At 44.3% G+C, this 17,853-nt stretch overlaps 1 protein-coding gene across 3 annotated transcripts in view; it reads right to left on the bottom strand.

Annotated features, from left to right (window-relative positions):
- The window catches only part of HOMER2 (homer scaffolding protein 2), a 63,444-nt gene extending 45,966 nt beyond the window's left edge, over window positions 1–17,478 (bottom strand). For all 3 annotated transcript variants that reach the window (XM_017805152.1, XM_017805153.1, XM_017805154.1), the window contains exon 1: window positions 17,437–17,478. In XM_017805152.1, coding sequence (XP_017660641.1) covers window positions 17,437–17,441 — 5 coding nt within the window. In that variant the 5' untranslated portion in view covers window positions 17,442–17,478. The remainder of the gene's footprint in view (window positions 1–17,436) is intronic.
- Window positions 17,479–17,853: the final 375 nt, after the last annotated feature.

The raw sequence follows: 17,853 nt of genomic DNA, 5'->3' as shown, positions 1-17,853 counted from the left end.
GAATATTCACCACTGAACAAAACAGAGGATTATAAGAATTAACAGTCTTACAGAGCAGAGAGGAACTATCAGTGGTTTTAAGAGCTGCTCTCCCACACGGTGGAAGAGGGTGGGATGGGATGCCAGCCCTGCAAACCACCCGCCTCCAGCTCCTGTTGGTCCTGCAGTGCAAACAGTCCTTCCTCCTCAAGCAGGTATTTCCATGGCAAAAATTACTTGTAAGAATGGAGACACAACCCTGAGCAATACAAGGAAGAGAAAAGAGGGAGGCTTTGCTATCAATTGTACACAGGGATGGGAAAACTGGCCCCGAGAGATGGGCTGGGCTAGCAGGGGACAGCTGCTCCCAGGTTTTGCTCTTTATTCTCTCTGTGAAAAAAACACGCAGGCACTCCTGAAAGTGCCTTTGTTGGTACTCGCCAGCCAAGCCCTGTCCTCTCAGGTGGCATTCCCTGCCACAGGGTGGAATTGGGGGTGCACAGAAGGTACAGGGAATGACTTCTGAAAACCCAGACTACTAGGACAGAAATTACACTGCTCCTAAAAAGAGAGAAAACAAGGAAGAGAAACAGCTATTTTTAAAATAGAATTTACTCAAAGTCCTTCTTTCCAGTCTTTCAGCTGCTGAAATGCCTATTTTGTAGGCAGACCACTCTCCTCACAATGAGGTTGAAGTGCTGAATCTGGCAGCAGTGTTAGTCAAGGGCAAGGTCATGCAACTCGTTCAAATATCCAGTCATGATTCTCTGGTGCCCACTTGATACTAGATTTGATATCAACTCACCCACAGAAATACATGAAATTCATGATAAAAATCCATCTTTTTAGCTTCCTTCACTTATAAGCATTATTATTTCAACACAATATAATGAGCAAAAGTGCTTCTTGCATTTGTAGGAAACATAATAGTGCCAGTTACTTAGACAGAAAAAAATAAGAATACAACTAGCTAGCTAAAGAGGAATTGTCTTTTAAAAGCACAGACATTAATTAAACTAATTTTTTATCTGCACCTAAGTAAATCCAAAAGAATAAATCTTGAGGACAAAAGCTCTCAGCATGAAAATCATTGTAACATCTGTGAGGTCTCACAATACCACTATGCCTTTATAAAGTCAATACACAAATTAAAAGGCTTAACTCAGGCAGTGAGAAAGCTCACACTTTATTTTGGGGCTATCTCCAGAGGTCTATTAACCTTTCAAAACACTGCGAATAAACAATTATACGCAAGTGACAGGAACTGAGAAGACCCTGAACTAATCCTTCATAGGTAAGGTTATTTATTGGAAAAAAAAGAAGTTGAGACACATGACTATAAAACTGGTTGTGTAACTCTGACCATTTCAAGATTTTTCACGAGAAGGCATTGAAAAAGGATCCATAAATCTGCACTCTCAGTAATGTTTACACTGCCTCCTATTTGCATACGTATAAATTCAAACTCCGTATTTTGGAAAAAATACTTGTACTCTGTTTACACCCAGCACCTCTCCTACCCTTGTGACAAAAGAGTCTGGATCAGCACATGAACAGCCCCCCAGAGTCATCCTATTTTTCTTGCTTGGTTAAAAATCACCTCCTCTGTGTTCACTCCAGCTTCAGTGGAGTTAATGCTTTTAGCACAGCCTCCTATGTGGCACAATGTTTGTGTTGTAATATTTCAGTGAGAAATGCCATTGTAAATTGAAAGTGTAAATCCTGGACTGGAGAGCACAGGCCTGTAGGAACAGAAGCACATTCTCCCCCAGTGCTTTGTCTGTAGTGCCCACCTCAGGGCACAAGGGGATGTCACTGATCCCAAGCTCTGGATCACAGACCCGCATACACAGACCAAAATCTACCCCATGTAGCTGGCACTGGGAAGGATGAAGCACCAGCACACACCGGTCTTGTATTTTACATGTTCAGGGCTGCTCTGGAAAGCTTTCAGCGAGCTCTGTTACAGCACAAAGGCAGCTGGAGCAGGAGGGACCCCATAGAAGCTCATTGTGGTGGGATGTACAGGGCTGAACCAGCCCAGGGGTTCCCCATGTGCAGGAAACACTCAGCTCACCCCTACAAGGCACACATCAGCCTCCACTGCTGTCACAGAAGGCCAGCAGAAACTGGACAAAACCACAGCTCTGCAGCCCTGTGCCACCATCAGTCTTCTCCTGCACAGATGAAACACTATAGGGGCTGCCTGGTTTGTTTTACAAAGGAGAAATAAGAAGCCAGTGTACAGACCTGAACTGCACCAAGCAGAATACAAAAAGAGGCAGTACTCCTGAGAGCCCTCACCCACCCCACCAGCAATGCCCAGGACCCCCCAGCACTGGCCTTGCCAGGGAAACGAGGTGCCAGCAGCCCCAGTCACTCCTGGGCTTCCTCACCCCCTGTCAGACATCAGACACATCTACAGTTGGCACTGGAGAGAAATAATCAAAGAAGAGAAATAATGCAAACACACTTTCAAAGAAAGAGAATAGTTTATTTTGCATTTGTAAACCAGCAGAAAATTCCTTTAACATGCTAGTGGAGTCTTTTATTGCTACTTTTAACTCTTTGCACTTCTGCATGGCAGAAGGTTTGGGGTACTTTGAGACTGTACATGCTATTTGGTGTTTATTTATGAAATGAAGAGGCTAAATGTCAGAGGATATATGACCAAATCACAGGTATCTGCAAACAGAAGGTTGAAGTAAAACGCAATGTGTTTGTCCATGTAAAACCCACTGACACCACCAGGGCAGCATCTTTATGTTTGGGACTTTTTCTCCCCCAACCCCCATGCTATAGGAATTTGCATGGCTGATGAGGTTATCTTTGCACAAAGCAATCTGAAAACTTGATTTCAATCAGTGGCATAATCAAAGCCTCACTATTGCAAAATAATATGATTAAAGACTCCATTATTTCAAACGCCACAGCACTAAGCAGATCCTTGGAGGGGAGTACTTTTGTGCACTAATCCATGCATGTAATTATCGATATGCTTTCCCATGCCCTATTCAAATGCTCTCCCCTGAGGCTTTTCTTCCACTTACACTAGGGGAAAAAAAAAAAAAGCCAATCAGTTCAGTTTAAAGAACAAGTTGTATAACTCTTTTTGATCTACTGCCTGAAGGATCAAATAAGGAATTCTACCAGCCATAATGTCAGAAGCAAACGATAGGGCTTTGCTGGTCCTGATGGCCACCAGCACGTGCTGGAGCACAGGCAGGGCAGGGCAAGTGCCCCGTGCTGGGACATGCTGCCACCAGAGCACCTGGGCTAATAACGCACTCAGGGCTGAGTGCTTTGTTAGTCTTCAAGAAAAGGGGTGCAAACAGATGGCTTAATACAAGGCTGCACGTCTTTAATGAAACTTAAGGATGTAAAAATTAAAAGCAATTAAAGGATAAGCAATTTGCCCTGTAAGAGATTAGAAAAATGCAATCCAATGCCCGCGTGGGGTTTTCAGTGCGTGTATCAACTTGCCTGCGCTGAGAACAGCACCAGGCTGGCAACAGCAACAGCACTGCCATGTTTAAATTGATTTGATGCTACCAGAGCAAGTCGTCTAGAAGACAAAAATCACCAAAGGTTGTTAAGAGCATCAAAGATAGTGTATTAAAAACAGCAAAGAGAGGTTCAGTGCAAGCATAGCCCTTGTGCTCACAGCCAGGAACCCCACAGCTGCAGTCAGGCAAGGGCAAGGTGCTGGACACAAGCATGGCTACAGCCAGCCTCACTCCCCACTCAATGCAGTTTAAATTAGACTGTCTGAAAAGAAGCAGATTTCAACTTTCTGGTGATTTTAATAGACTAATAGAATCAACAACCAGAGTGTGCTGGTTGCTGCTAACATGCAGGCAGCACCTCTCTCTGGAACTGGGGGACAGAGTTTTTGAAACTCATGTATCTCCTAGCAGCCAGTAAAATAACGGAATGACACATTTCTTCTGCTTCCAGTTCAAACCACAAAGGAAATTTCAAACATTTAGATGCTAACATTATTCACTTTGATCTTTAAAAATATAACACCATCTGTTACCATCAGATTTACAGTACAGATCTCAGATATGTACATTATTTGTTGGTATAAAAAGCTGTCAGCAGCCCTAGCGCAAAAGCAGCGATACTGTTCTCCTGAGTTTCAGAGAGAAAAACTACTAATTTGAAAAGTATAACCAACAGGTTATTCATGAGAAACATAGTATCTGCAAAGCCCCCCGGGCAGATGGAGCTTGTCAGCCCTGTAAGGCAATCCATCTAAGAGAAAGTCACTCTAAACAAACCTACGTCCTGGGGACCTCACTGCCACTGTCCAAGTTTGCTTGGCCCCGGCAGATGAACCTCAGGATTAAAGGGTGGGCTCAGTTCAGCGCACGCTGGGTCTCACCTAAAAAATCCACTGCGCAGGCTCGAAGGGTTAATGACCTTTCCCAAATCTTCGCTCGCGAAGACTGGCCACTATTATTACTATTAGTATCTGCAAAACAAACACCACTTCCCTTGCCACAAAACCCACAAACCCAAACCCCTACAGCTTGCTAACCTGCAAACTGTGCATATTTGCAGGTAATATTGGGAGAAACTTATCCCAGAAGTTCCTGAACCTCAATAGCCAACTATTTCTGATCCCTGCAGTCCTGCTCCCTTGGCACTTCTGATTTCTGCATGTCAATGCCTCCAACTTTGTGTGTTACATGAGGTACAGGTTATATGAGGTGTGGGCTATGGAAGGATTTAATTTCAAGTATCACCACTTTTCCTGCTATGCAGGTTCCATAACTACATGTTATAATGCAAATATGCCAAAAAAAAATTACATTCTCCTGTCAGCAGAATCTCAAAAACTAGTGTGGGCTGGCTGAAAATTTGTAGAATAAACAAGACATAGCACACATTCCTATTATAAACTTATTATGCAAGATGAGTTTGGGTAATAAATAAAACCTAATAAAAAGTTCAAGTTATTTTCTGGATATTCCAAATCTAACTCCGGTTTCAAGGATATGGCAGTTCTGAGGGGCCACGCTAGGATGCCTGCCAGGGTGAGATTGGCAGGAGTAGTCAAAAGTCAGAACTTTATACTGTCAGATCATTAGGAGCTTTAAAATGAAAAGGCCTTGACCTTTTCTTAAAAAAAAATTATTCATTCTTCTGAAAAGCCAACTTCTCGCTTTTCTGATGTCAAACAAGAAACCTTGAAAATAAATTCTTACCTGTATGATGCAAATGATGACATTCCTTGTGTTTGTAATATTTAGCTTTTTGTGCCTTGGAAATTAATACAACAGGAGAGGACATAGTATTTTTTTTCCCCTGTGACACACTCTGTCCTGCTGGTATCTCTTGATTGAACAACTGCAAGTAAATCTGTCTTTTCCTTATCAAATTATGGTCTGTTAGACATAAAGAAATCCAATTAGTGCTACAAGAATTAAGGCATACCATTTCCTCAGTCTCATTTACACCAATATAGACTTTTTGCTTTGTGTCAAGGGTGAAGGACACAGCTGAACGATGGGATTTTTTCCATCTCATTTATATATTGATGTAATAAGGGCAGACAGGTAGGCTCTATGCAAGTGCTGATTCTGTCAGCAGCCGAAGTTGCCAGGACTGTGAATGTTGTCACTTATAGATTGATAAATGGACTACATGGACTAATTGTATTCCAGCATCTCTGGACAGATGGCAAATCTTACAGCCATATGGTGATTATTTCCACTGAGCTGAAAGTATATTAACACTTACCAAAATGTTTGAAATGATGAGATGATCTGAAATAATTTTTCCATGAACTGGGATAAAAACAATGGGCTTGGATGGGCTGGCACGCTGGGGCTGGGCTCTCTCCCAGGATTCCCGTTCCACGCAGGCTCCAGGGCCTGCGGGTATCGCAGTTATTGATGAAACTGGCTGTGTGCTGGGTCCTCAGCTGGAGTTCAGAGCCTGTGTGAGCGTCAGGGGACTGCGGGACTCATTTTAGCTCTTCTGCCTTGCCCTTATTTAGTTGCCACTATCTGCTGCTTGATACGCCGGCTGCCCTGTCAGCTGGCAACACTGATGCAAACACCTCCTTTTCCTGGTATTTTTTTCTCATTCCTTTTCTTCTCTCTGGTTGAAAAGAAACCGCAAATACACTGGAGGAACTGAACACAGGGTGTCTGGACTAGGACTGACCGAGCAATGTGCACCTGCAGCCCAAAAAGCCAGTCGTATCCTGGGTTGCATCCCAAGAAGTGTGACCAACAGGTCAAGGGAGATGATTCTCCCCCTCTACTCTGCTCTTGTGAGACCCCACCTGGAGTATTGCATCCTGGTCTGGGGCCCCAACATAGGCAGGATGTGGAGCTGTTGGAATGAGTCCAGAGGAGGCTACGAAGATGATCAGTGGGCTGGAGCACCTCTCATATGGAGACAGGCTGAAAGAGTTGGGATTTTCTGCCTTCCAGTACCTAACGAGACTACAAGAGAGCTGCAGAGCAACCTTTTACATGGACATCTAGTGACAGAAGAAGGATTAATGACTAAATGCTGAAAGAGGGCAGTTTTAGATTAGATAATAGGAAGAAATTCTTTCCTGTGATGGTGATGAGGCAGTGAACAGGTTACCTAGAGAGACTGTGGCTGTCCCATCCCTGGAAGTGTTCCAGGCCAGGTTGGATAGGGCTTTGAGCAACCTGGTCTAGTGGAAGGTGTCCCTGCCCATGACAAAGTTGGAACTAGATGATCTTCAAAGTCCCTTCCAACTCAAACCGTTCCATGACTATACATGCACTATATACATTTAGTTATCCCCATGTCTGCTCCCAAAAGAGGAATTAGCTGGGAGGGGACAGAACTACGCCCCAGCAACCCTGTAAAACAAATCAAACCAGCTGGATGGTGACAAGAGGCTCACCCTGCTCACTGACAACTATGTGAGCCATTGCTAAGTTCTGCAGTGCTCCTTCAGCACAAAGCTGGTAGCTCAGCGTGTTTACCAAATGCAAGTAAAGCACATCACGCTGACACACATCCCAAAGACAACACAAAATGCTTATGACTGCATCCTTTACTGATACTTTTGCTGTGGGGCTTTGAACTTTTTATGAGATATATGCAGCAGTGAATTCACCCTTCTAACAACGGGACAATACATGCAGGAGACATGATCCTCTTCTGATCTGAGTTACTGCTTATTTATACCAAACAAATGTGAGCAAAATGAGCTCAAATTCTAGAGAGATGTTTATGCTAGAATAACAACCTACATTACACAATTTAAATTATTTTTTTGCTTCATTTTCAGAACAAAATTCTGAACATTTATTTGTTTTAAAATAGGATTAAAAAATAATGTTTTATATTCTGCAGTAATTTGTTTGGCATGTACGCTCATGGTAGGAAAGTTCTTGGTAGCGGAAACAGCCTCCTCCCTTGCTGGAGGAGAAAGTTCATGCACCAGTTTCCCCTACTTGCCATAAGTAAAATACAGCAAGTCAAAAGATAGAAATTGCACTCTTCGTAGTCCCTGTGATCTAAAATTAGTGCCTGGTGTTGGTATGCAGAATGGATCGAGTGCTCGCTCAGCCACTGAGGATAAGGTGCCAACTGGTGAGAAATTCTTACTATGCTTTTCGCACATTCACACTTTAGCACCCTAAGAATTAAATCGATTTGATTTGTAAGGTCTCTATTACAGGACTCCCTAAACACAGTTTTCTTTTAGGAAGCTTTACCACCCCTGAAAGGCAGCAAAAGAGCATTTCAGTGGCCCACTTCTCCCTAGACAACCCAGACTTGCCCTGTGTTTTTCCATGTGCCTCCAAGCCAACACTTTGACCCAGGCTTGGAGCTGCTGCCACCCTGGGCACCAGCCAGGCTGTCCTCCCCCCAGGCAGCAGCAGCAGCTCCAATGTCACCGCAGGGGAAGGAGAAGTGCCAAAAGGAGATGGAAAAAGAAAAGAAAGGGAGAAAAAGTAACTTAACTGCAAGGTGCAAAGTTTGAACCAACCTGTTTAACTCATGGAAATCAGCTGTTCTTTAATGGAATAACAGACAGCACTGAACCATCCCAAATCGTTCCCAGCAGTTGTGTGTCTATTTTCTCTCCTGGCCAATAATTCAGAGGTCATCCCGTATAGCAGTTGACAAGCATAATCCCTTTCCAGTACAACCTCATTCACTTGTGCTAATTCAACAGTTATTGGAAAGAGTGTTGCAAATCAGGGCAACATTACCTTGATATTTAACAAGAGAAGCTGTACAGAGTTGCACAATATTGCCCTCCCTCCTAAGGACAAGGATGCCAATTCATAAGGCAGGGAGGAAAGACCAAGCAGAGAATGCAAAGTGGATTAGATATTTTGATTCCATTCCAAATTCTAAGCTTAAAATATAAAAAACTTTGGCAACTTCTCCTCCATAGAATTTGAAATGCTAATTTCTAACTCAATGGAGAAAAGTTCTTGCGAAGATCTGAACAATACATACACAGGATAATTACTTTGAGGCTGAAAAATTCAGAACAGACCTTCCCTGTAGAGGGAAAAGCAGGTAACCACAACCACAGGTGATGTGTTTACCTCAGGCTTTGGTCGAGGTGATGAAGGAAGCTGTCCCTACAGCCCTCTGCAAAAACCACAGCCTTTCTCCCCAGAAAAGTCTAAACAGGGCAAAAGAGATTGCTTGGGAGTATCAGACTGCACATGATTATGTCCTTGAAAGATGATGCATCTTCCATAATATGCAATTTTGAAGGTCTCAAAAAACAGATGCTCAGAACTTTCTGTCTGGGGAATGTCTTTGAGGATCACACAGAAACTTTAAAGACATTATTTGTCCTTCAGATCTCTCAAAAGACAAAGTGGAATTTCACATTGTGCACAAACAGCCATTTCCCCGCTCCAAAGCACAGAGGAAGGTGAGACACAGAGGGGAAAGATAAACTCCCCAAGGAAGCAGGGACACATACACACTTCTGGATCTGCCTGGGAGGAGATGAGCAGCCTCCCCATCTGCCCCAAATAACTCCCAAACCAACAACTCCCTCTCTGGAGTGTGGGATCTAGTCCTTGCTCCACAGTTTTTGTATTTCATTGTAACTGAGATTAGACACTCAAGCTTTTAATTCAACTCCCTTGAATTTGGGTGGGTGTAGTGAAGTGACAGATCCCTGTTCTCAGTCAAGCCAGTTTCTTTTCTTCTTGAAAAGGACCATAAACCAAATTTGACTGATTTTTATGAATGAGCATTTTTAGAAGATACTTTAAATACAAGTTTATAACCACTATAAACAACAGGCAACTTCAAATTAGCTATCTCCTGTACTGGACTACATAAGCAACAAACAGTTGTCAAAAAAAAATAATCATGAAAAGAGAGAGCTCTCATTCACCTGTGTGCTGTTAAGTTTTAGGCAACTGAATCTCCTTTATTATTTAAAAAAAGAATAAATTTCTCCCTATCCCAGCTGGAGGAGAGAGGATTACTATGACAATCACTGAATTTTATATGTACATGAAGAGAGTCCAAAGATACTTTTATCTCCTTCTTGAATACCCAAGGGCAGCACTTGGGTCCTTGAAGTGCATCGTGCCCACGAGCACTGTGGCACTGTCCTGTCTGGGTAGAAACCTCCCAGGTCAGGGAGGAGTATTTCAGCTTTGGGGCTATCAGGGACTGGACTACATGAGAGTGTAAGAAGTAAGGGCTTTACCTGGAGGGGCAGTGCATAGGTACACTTATGTACAGGCCACACCACATACAGACTCATCATAAGACAAAAAAAAAAAAAATCAGATTTGTGGGGGTTTTCCCACTTTGTGAAAAAAGGAAAGTGCACAAATGCTAAATAGGTGTTTAAGAGAGAGGGTAAAGTGCCTAGACCTCCTTCTTTGCATAAAGGTGGAATGAGATTAAATTGACCAGCTTGTGGCTCTCAAGTTGAGAAATCCCACTTCCAAGTCAAGACATGTACATAGTGGAAGTGTGCTTATGGAGACACAGTAGAATAATCCAAACCGACAGCTCTGGGAAAAAGTAAGTTAATAGGGACTGACGACATCCCCTTCAGGATTGGCATCAGATCATCCTGCATGCCAGAAACTGCTCTATCCCAAAAGGTAGGACCCTCCAAGGGCAATTGTCATCACCTCTCTGCAAGCCAAATGTCCCACTTTGAGGCATGAAGCAAGTTTTACATCTGCAATTCATATAAAAATTTTATCTATGTGATTTGTAGGACTTGGGGCTGTGGGTAACATGGGGACAACCACACTGCTGCCAGACAGTTTGTCCCACTGTCTGAACTACCCACCAGAACAGATATCCTGACTCTTCTTTACACATCACCATTTCCAAAATAAATGCTAATAAGGTGTCAGACTCTCCCCACATTTCCCACGCACCCTCCAAGCAGCTCAGCATCCCAGCACAGTCCTGAGAGCTGGCTGGGGACATTTTACACTTCTCATTTCAAAGAACTTCTCCAGCTTTTTTCAAATGCTCTTATTGACAATTTTCAACATCACAAAACAGATCACATGTTCCCACTTAAACAACTGCAGGAAGACATTTTAGATGTGTGCAACAGATTCATAGTGGGAAGCTGGAATACAAAAGCCTGATAAAAGCAGGGAATGAGACAAAGGCAACAAAGTGTTGCTGTTACAGACTACAGAGCAACTCACCAACAGCGGAGAACTCGAGTCAGTCACTGCAATGCAATTAATATGAGGGGAGACTATGCATCTTGAAGTACCACGTTTTCAAAAGCAAAAGTGTTGCTCAATACTCCCCAGCTCCGGCTGCAATACCTGCACTTCTTCCAGGAGTGAAACAGTAAGTAATGAATACTGAAAAAAAGATGGTCACACCTCCACACATAAAATTAACGTTTCCCTTCAACGCCACGCAAAATTAAAATTTTGTATTTCCACCCCCGCCCAAAAAATACAGTAGTTCCATATCTGAGGAGAATCTACTGCAAAGTGTTAAGCAGAGGCAAACAACAAGTATTTATTCAGTAAGTACATGTACAGCATTATTTCACAGTCCACAAGGAGGGATCTTCAGTACAAGCAGAAGCAACCCAATACAAGCTGGCTACATATTTTTAAACATATTCCACAGAGGCCTTTGCTATCTTGCTGCACTGAGGTACTAAATGTTGCCTGATAAGAATGCAGTTGTAGGATTATTATTATTATTATTATTATAATGAAAATGCTAACAGGGAACAACACTGGCAGCTCTGGAGGGCTCTCCCTGGCCTCTTGATGTGTAGGCAGAAAAGTGCAACTTCTACAGAAAATTTCTTTTTGAATTGCAGCAGGGTTCAAGCTTCTAAATCCTGTAGGCTGCAGTGAAACTTCCAGATGGAAAGGAAACAGTTTGTCCCTTCAGGAATTCTTACAATCTTGCATTTTGATAAGCCACGACAAATAAATAAAATCAGATCAGTGCGTGGAGGAGGCAGGAAAGGAGGATGCAATGCCACTGAAGGGAACAGGCTTTGCACAGTAACCAGCACACACTACTGCTCACACCTCTGTCACCAGGCCCCCTTTTCCCTCTTTCCCCTGCCTCAGATCTGCTCGCTCTTTCTCCACGATAAAGCCACTGTTGTTTTGCAGCTAAAGCTCCCAGTCTTGCCAGCCTTCAACATGAAGCCCACAAATCCTAGAACACCTACACAGCAGAGCCTCCTGCTCCCCTATGAGTCACTAAGCAGGCTGTCCCACTTGCTGATGTCAGCCAGCAACATCCATTTTTTTTAAAAACAAATCCTAAAACACCTCGACCATCAATTATTTAAAATATTATCTTCATTTTAATCCTGACCCCAGTGGCAAAATTCCCATTATGAAGCAATTCAGAGTGATGCAAGAGGATCCAATAGCCTCTAATAGTTGCTACGTCAATGAGGAGTAAGCAGCCAGCTACTCGTGTCACACATGAGCTAAGCACATCCAAGCCGGCAGCAGCGGGCAGATTTCTTTTGCAAACAGGCAGAGAGCAGCTAGGATGTGTCACCAAAAATATAATCAGAGATCAACTGCATCAGCCAATCTCATCTTGTACATTTTGCATGAGTATGTATTACACAGTCCCTACTCACACCGTCCCTAACCTGTGCTGGGTGATGTGTGGCTGTGGCGCAGCAGCAACCTTCCCCAATACTAATTGTCTGTTCCCTGCCTAATTGCTCTTGCCATTAAAAGTGCTTCTTTAATGCTCAAGCTTAAACACACTTCTGGTCTTCGTTTGAAAGCAGTGCCCTTGTCACATTCTGAGGTTTAATAACAGGATCGTCAGCTATTTACAGTGTGCTGCTGAATTATCAGAGAAACATAGTTGAAATATGTTCCCTGAGCACATTAACATCCTAAAGAGCTACGGCCAAATCACACTATAAACAAGTCACATGCTGTATTTGCGGTGCACAAAGTGCAAAAGGCGATAGACAGTATTCAAGGTGAAAGCTGACAGAGATTTGAACATGTAGCAGCCTTCAGGAGCGAGGACCTTCCCACTCTGCACACACCCTATCACAAAGTCAACAGGAAAACCAACAGCTGATTCAAAATTCTTGTGTGTCCTTAAGTGTATGTTCATGGTGAGGCTGTTTATCTTAGGCACCACAATAATAGAGCCAAATGAACGAATAAAATGAATACACAGCACTGCAGGAAATCTAGATGTAAAACCAGGCTGATGCCCTTGCTCTTGGGTTCTCGGCAAACTCACTGCCCTTCTCTGCCTGTTTCAGTCACGCTGGGAATATGTTTGAAAGAACAGTTTAAGACACTTGGTCAGATCTTGGATCAGTTAAAAAACTTTCAGTTTAAAGGAACTGCTATGAACTCCTCACAAAATTGTGAGAGGAGACAATGGGGCTTGGATGAAACTCTACCAGAGGTTTGTTCACTCACTTGAATGCAACCACACCAAAACCCTAAGCACACACAGATCATAAGGATCTTTTGGTCTTTTTTTCCTCTACCCACCCCACCAAGTTCCCTGCCTCTCTAACCTTATTTAAATACACATAAACAACCTAAATAAGGATTACATACTGTTGAGGTCAGTGGAGCTTTCCCATGCATTTCAGTGAACCAAACATACTGCTCCAGAACTAGAGTTCTCTGGACCTGACTTTTGCACTGGATTTTGTACAGACATGTGTATCTGTACACAGAGATGCCAAAACCTCCAAATCAGAACAGCAGTTGTTTATATTTACTCTGTAAAATGGGAATATCTACATAAGGAGCCAAGGATGTGAAGAATCAAGCACCCCCAGCCAGCTGCTTCAAAAAACATGAGATAAACAGCTTCAGCATCTATGAGATCTCAGTCCCTTTCCTTGAACAACACCAACACCAGCTGGATGATGTCTGATATAATCTGCCCTCCCCAAGCTATGCTAGGAACTGAACTGAAGCTGCTGACCTTAAAATCTCAAAAAAAGAGCCCCTGAGCTCACAGTACCAACTCAGCTGTGTTTGGGCATATGTTCATCCCAGCCCTGCTTTGAGGGACCCCAGACTGCAGTGAGAGGCAGGTGCCACTCCCAGGGTCCCAAGACGCCTCCTTTCCTCACAGACAGATGGGTTGGCCAAACTTTGAAGAGAGCTGGTGCAAGACTCTCATGGATTTTAGCAGGAGCTGGATGAAAGCCAAGGTGAATTTCCTCTACAGCACACTATTCCCTGCCACGGAGCTTCTCAGGCAAAGCTTATCACCATGGTTTCTAAAGTACTGCTGGTACCGGGAAAGTGAACACCCTTCAAAATTAACATCTTCCTATAACATGAGCCTCATCAGATCTTCTGCTTCCTTCACCTTCTTCTTCCCTCACCCTCACTCATCATGCCTTTTACTCCCCAAATAAAGCCACGTATTTGCCAATGGACATTACTACTGCTGACAGCAAAGGGGAAAGTGCAAGGCAGACTTTCCTTATCTCTTAAATGTCGCTGCATAATAAAAACATTAAACATGCCCTCAGTAATATAGCCCCCAATTGCACCTTTCCATGAATATATTACATGTAGAACAGTTTTGTTCAAGAGTCCAGTCACCCTAAGATGAGGTTACTTCATTGCTTGATCTAGGCTTGGAAACTCATCTTTTCCCACCTTCCTGCTAGTGGGCTCAAAGCCCACCTGGGGGAGGTATGGACTGATCCCAGCTGGAGGGGACTAATTTATCACATTAGCCCACGAGGAAGCAGCAGAGGGAAGCCATCTCATGTCAGCCAAAAGAAATGTGTGCTGTGAGCTAGTTCATCACCTGTATAGCACACACTTCTACATGGTTGTACAGCTTTCTGCAATAATTTCTAACAGTCAGAGGCCTCGTTTTAAATTTTATATGATTTATAAAACATATCTAACATTCAATTTTATTGCTAGAGGGTATTTACATTGATTTGAGTTTTAATCCAACAGATAATATAAATAACAGCTTCAGCACAAGTGAAGTTATTTACAGGTCTAATCTAAAGTGGATACTTGTCACACACCTCATAACAAGAAATATTTTGTAATGGAGAGATAAGGAAATACAAAGTTACTACAGAAATGAAAATAGTAAACGAATTTAAACACAGATGAAGCGCTACCCAATACCTCCTTAAATCAGCTAAGACCTAAACCTCAAGCATCTTTATAACTGTATATTTAGCTTACACTGCTTAAATTGAGGTCAAACTATTAAATGAGTAGGTACAGCTCACTAACATCAGAGCCCCTTTCTTGACTGTGATAGCCTTTGGCTTGCAACACCAAGAGACAAGGCAGGTGGTATTTTCAGACAAAGATTTCTACAGCTGGAAATGTGTTACACTGTGGTTTTCAAATAGCTAAAGTTTAAGCTCTGAGACTATTGAGGTAAACAGCAGCTATCAGATATGCTGGGTAGAAGAAAGTTGTGATTTAGGAAAATATTTGTTCCCTTTAAAGTAAACATTTGTCCAGTGAGACCCTTAACAGTGGCTTGACCAATATATAATGGTTTTCAGTCAGCAGGAACCTTCACATTGACTTTAATGGGCACTGAAGCAGATTTTTTTTTTCCTGGACACTTTTTTACAACATTGTTTTCATATCCCCTGTATTACAGGCATTAGGGGTTTTTTTAACACGTAAATTACTTTTGTAAAACTTAAACCTAGCTTGCTGCCTAGTAAGTCGAACTAAACCAACAGTTTAAATAGCTCAGCTCACAGCTAATAAGCAATTTAAATAGCTTTGCTTTGCTGAGCTCAAGTAGCTATATCAGGTTTCATAGCACCATCAGTCACTGCCAAATCCATAGGCAGCATTTAAATGAATCATTAGCAATGGTCACCCCTAGGAAAAAAAAAAAAAGAGGAAAGTAAAAGAAAAAATATTTTAAGAGCTAAGAATCAAGTTATTGTAACTATTTTAAGAGCTAAGAATCAAGTTGCTGTCACAATTTCTATGAGAAAATGCCCTACATGTGACACCAAAATGTGCCCAGGAAGCAAATCCCACTGGAACTCCTGGGCCAAAATATATTCTTTCAAGTAAGGAAGACCGAGCTCTGTCCTCTGACCACAACCTGCTTCACAAAGACAGGTGAGTATAGAGGTGCCTTTTTCACAGAAGGAAAAGCTAGAGAAGGCAGAGGTGAAGGATTTACCAGCAGAGATGGAACTGGAAGGAAAACTGGGGGGTTGCTCCTGGGTCAAGTGTGCTAAGCCACAGCTGCAGCAACGCTACAACAAACACACTTCCAAGTACTCAGCATCAATAAGGTGAATGGCAAGACAACGACATGAGACACTGAAAAAATGCATATTCAAAAAACACCTCGTCTGCACTCTGTACAGAGTGTATGAGTGTGTACAACCCACACTGAAACCCAGGGAATGAATGATGCTGGGAGCTTGATCTCACAAGTACCAGGGTAAGACTGAAATAACTTACTTTAAGTGAAACACATTAAATCAGGGTATTGAACCAGGCTGGTGGACGTGCCTGCTCCCTGTACAAGTCTGCATGACCTAACATGGAGCAGCACAGACAGGAGCACAACCAGAGCTCTTAAAAGTCTTCAAGTCCTTCGCAGCCTGAGGCTCTAGAGGCAGAGCAGGACCACACTGAGCCCAGAGCTACAACTGCCTGACAGAAGGGGATGGGGGACCACTGCAATCTTTCACTCAATTCTCTCCAAGCCACAGCTAAAATGATCTACCAGTATGGAAACGGTTAAAAATGACAACAACAAAAATATTTGCATTGAGAGACACCCAGATAGAGTGACAGAGGCAAGTTTCCCACGGATGGCTGTTTCTGACCATCCTGGACTAAGCAGGGCAGTGCTTCTCCACACAGGTTTTGATGCATCTTTCTCCAATCCCAAGGACAGTTTCTGTTTTATTTTCCAGTGAAACTTTACATAATTAAGAAGATGAGCCCCTAGTAATCCTTAAGTGAAACACAGGGAGATGGTCACTTAGATCCTATTTCTCCTTCTGCCCCTGTACTTCTATTCAGTATTCCTGGGTATCAAATTCAGACACATGCATGACATTTTAATTCATTATTTATCCATATAGGCTCGAATTATATCCTTCGACAAAAATAAACATATTTATAGTGGGAATTTGGATAGTTGGAAGTAGCAGGAGTAAGCTCAGAACTGGAGAACGATTCCTTGCCACAGGGGGGTGAGGAGAGGCAAGGAAAAGGTGTGAGAAAACATAATAGGATAAAAAGAAAGTAAATGAAATGTGTGGGTTTGGAAACCTCCAAGACATATTGGTCGAGAGAATCTCAAACCCATATATAGTTCAAGTCAAAAGCACAACCTTAACCTCTGTTTCCACATATTTAGTTCACAATCTGCCCTAATGCCAGCATTTAGCTTTTGTCCCCTCATACAAGTTAGAGGATAGGGAAAATGCCGGACTCATTTCTGAAAAGATCAAGCTGAATTCTCCAAGAGGCCACCACATGTGATCAGAGACTTCTGGCACATATAAAAAAAAAAATAAACAAGGGGGGAAATATTTACGCAAATTAGGGAACAACTGGCACAATTCAGGCAAGTTTATCGCGTGCCTCCAGCAGCCAGAGCTCTCGCTGAACCAGCCCGAGTGAAGCATCTGACAATGAACTCGCTACACATCCCGCAGCTTCCCGGCGATGGACCGGACCCCCCGGCCCCCGGACCAGCTCCCCGTTCCGCGACAACCCGAGCTCCTCCCCGCTCGCTCCAGCGGGGATTTCGCCGCCGGTAACGTGCCGGCGGTGCTCTCCCTCCGCCGGCGGCTGGGGCAGGAGCCCGCTCCCGGGCGGGCGTCAGTGATTAATTACGTTATAAAACGCCGGTTCTGGGGAGCGCTCCCGGGGCTCTCCCACGCTCCGCGGCCGCCGAGCGCACCTGCGGCGGGGCCGGGGCGGGACGCGGTGCCCACGCGTGGCCGGGGCCCGGCGGACTCACCCCATGTCTCGGCACCTCTCGGCGGCGGCGGCGGCACCCCCGGGCGGCTCCCCGCGCTCGGCGGCCAGCGGCGGCCGCGTCCCCACTTCGCACATGCGGCCGCCCCGGCCCCGGCTGGCTGCGGCTGCACGGCGGCAGCGAGCCGTCCTGCTCCTCCCGCTCCTCCTCCCGCCGCCGCCTCCCTCCCCCCTTACATAACCTCCCTCCCGGGCGGCGGCGGCACCGAGCGGCTCCCGCGGCACCGCCGCCCTGCCTGGCACAGCGCGGGGGCGGCGGGCGGAGCGCGGCGGGGCGGGGATGGGCGGGGGGCGCGCCCCGGGGCCCCTCCGCTCCCCGCCCCGGCGGTGCGGGGCTGTGCCCCGGCGGGCAGCGAGGAGCCGCGGGAGGGGGTTGTGGTGCCTCGTCCCGCCGGTGCCG

This window comes from Lepidothrix coronata, unplaced genomic scaffold (assembly GCF_001604755.1).
Source record: "Lepidothrix coronata isolate B3197 unplaced genomic scaffold, Lepidothrix_coronata-1.0 Scaffold11, whole genome shotgun sequence".
Taxonomy (NCBI): Eukaryota; Metazoa; Chordata; class Aves; order Passeriformes; family Pipridae; genus Lepidothrix; species Lepidothrix coronata.
This window is presented reverse-complemented; position numbering and strand designations above follow the sequence as displayed.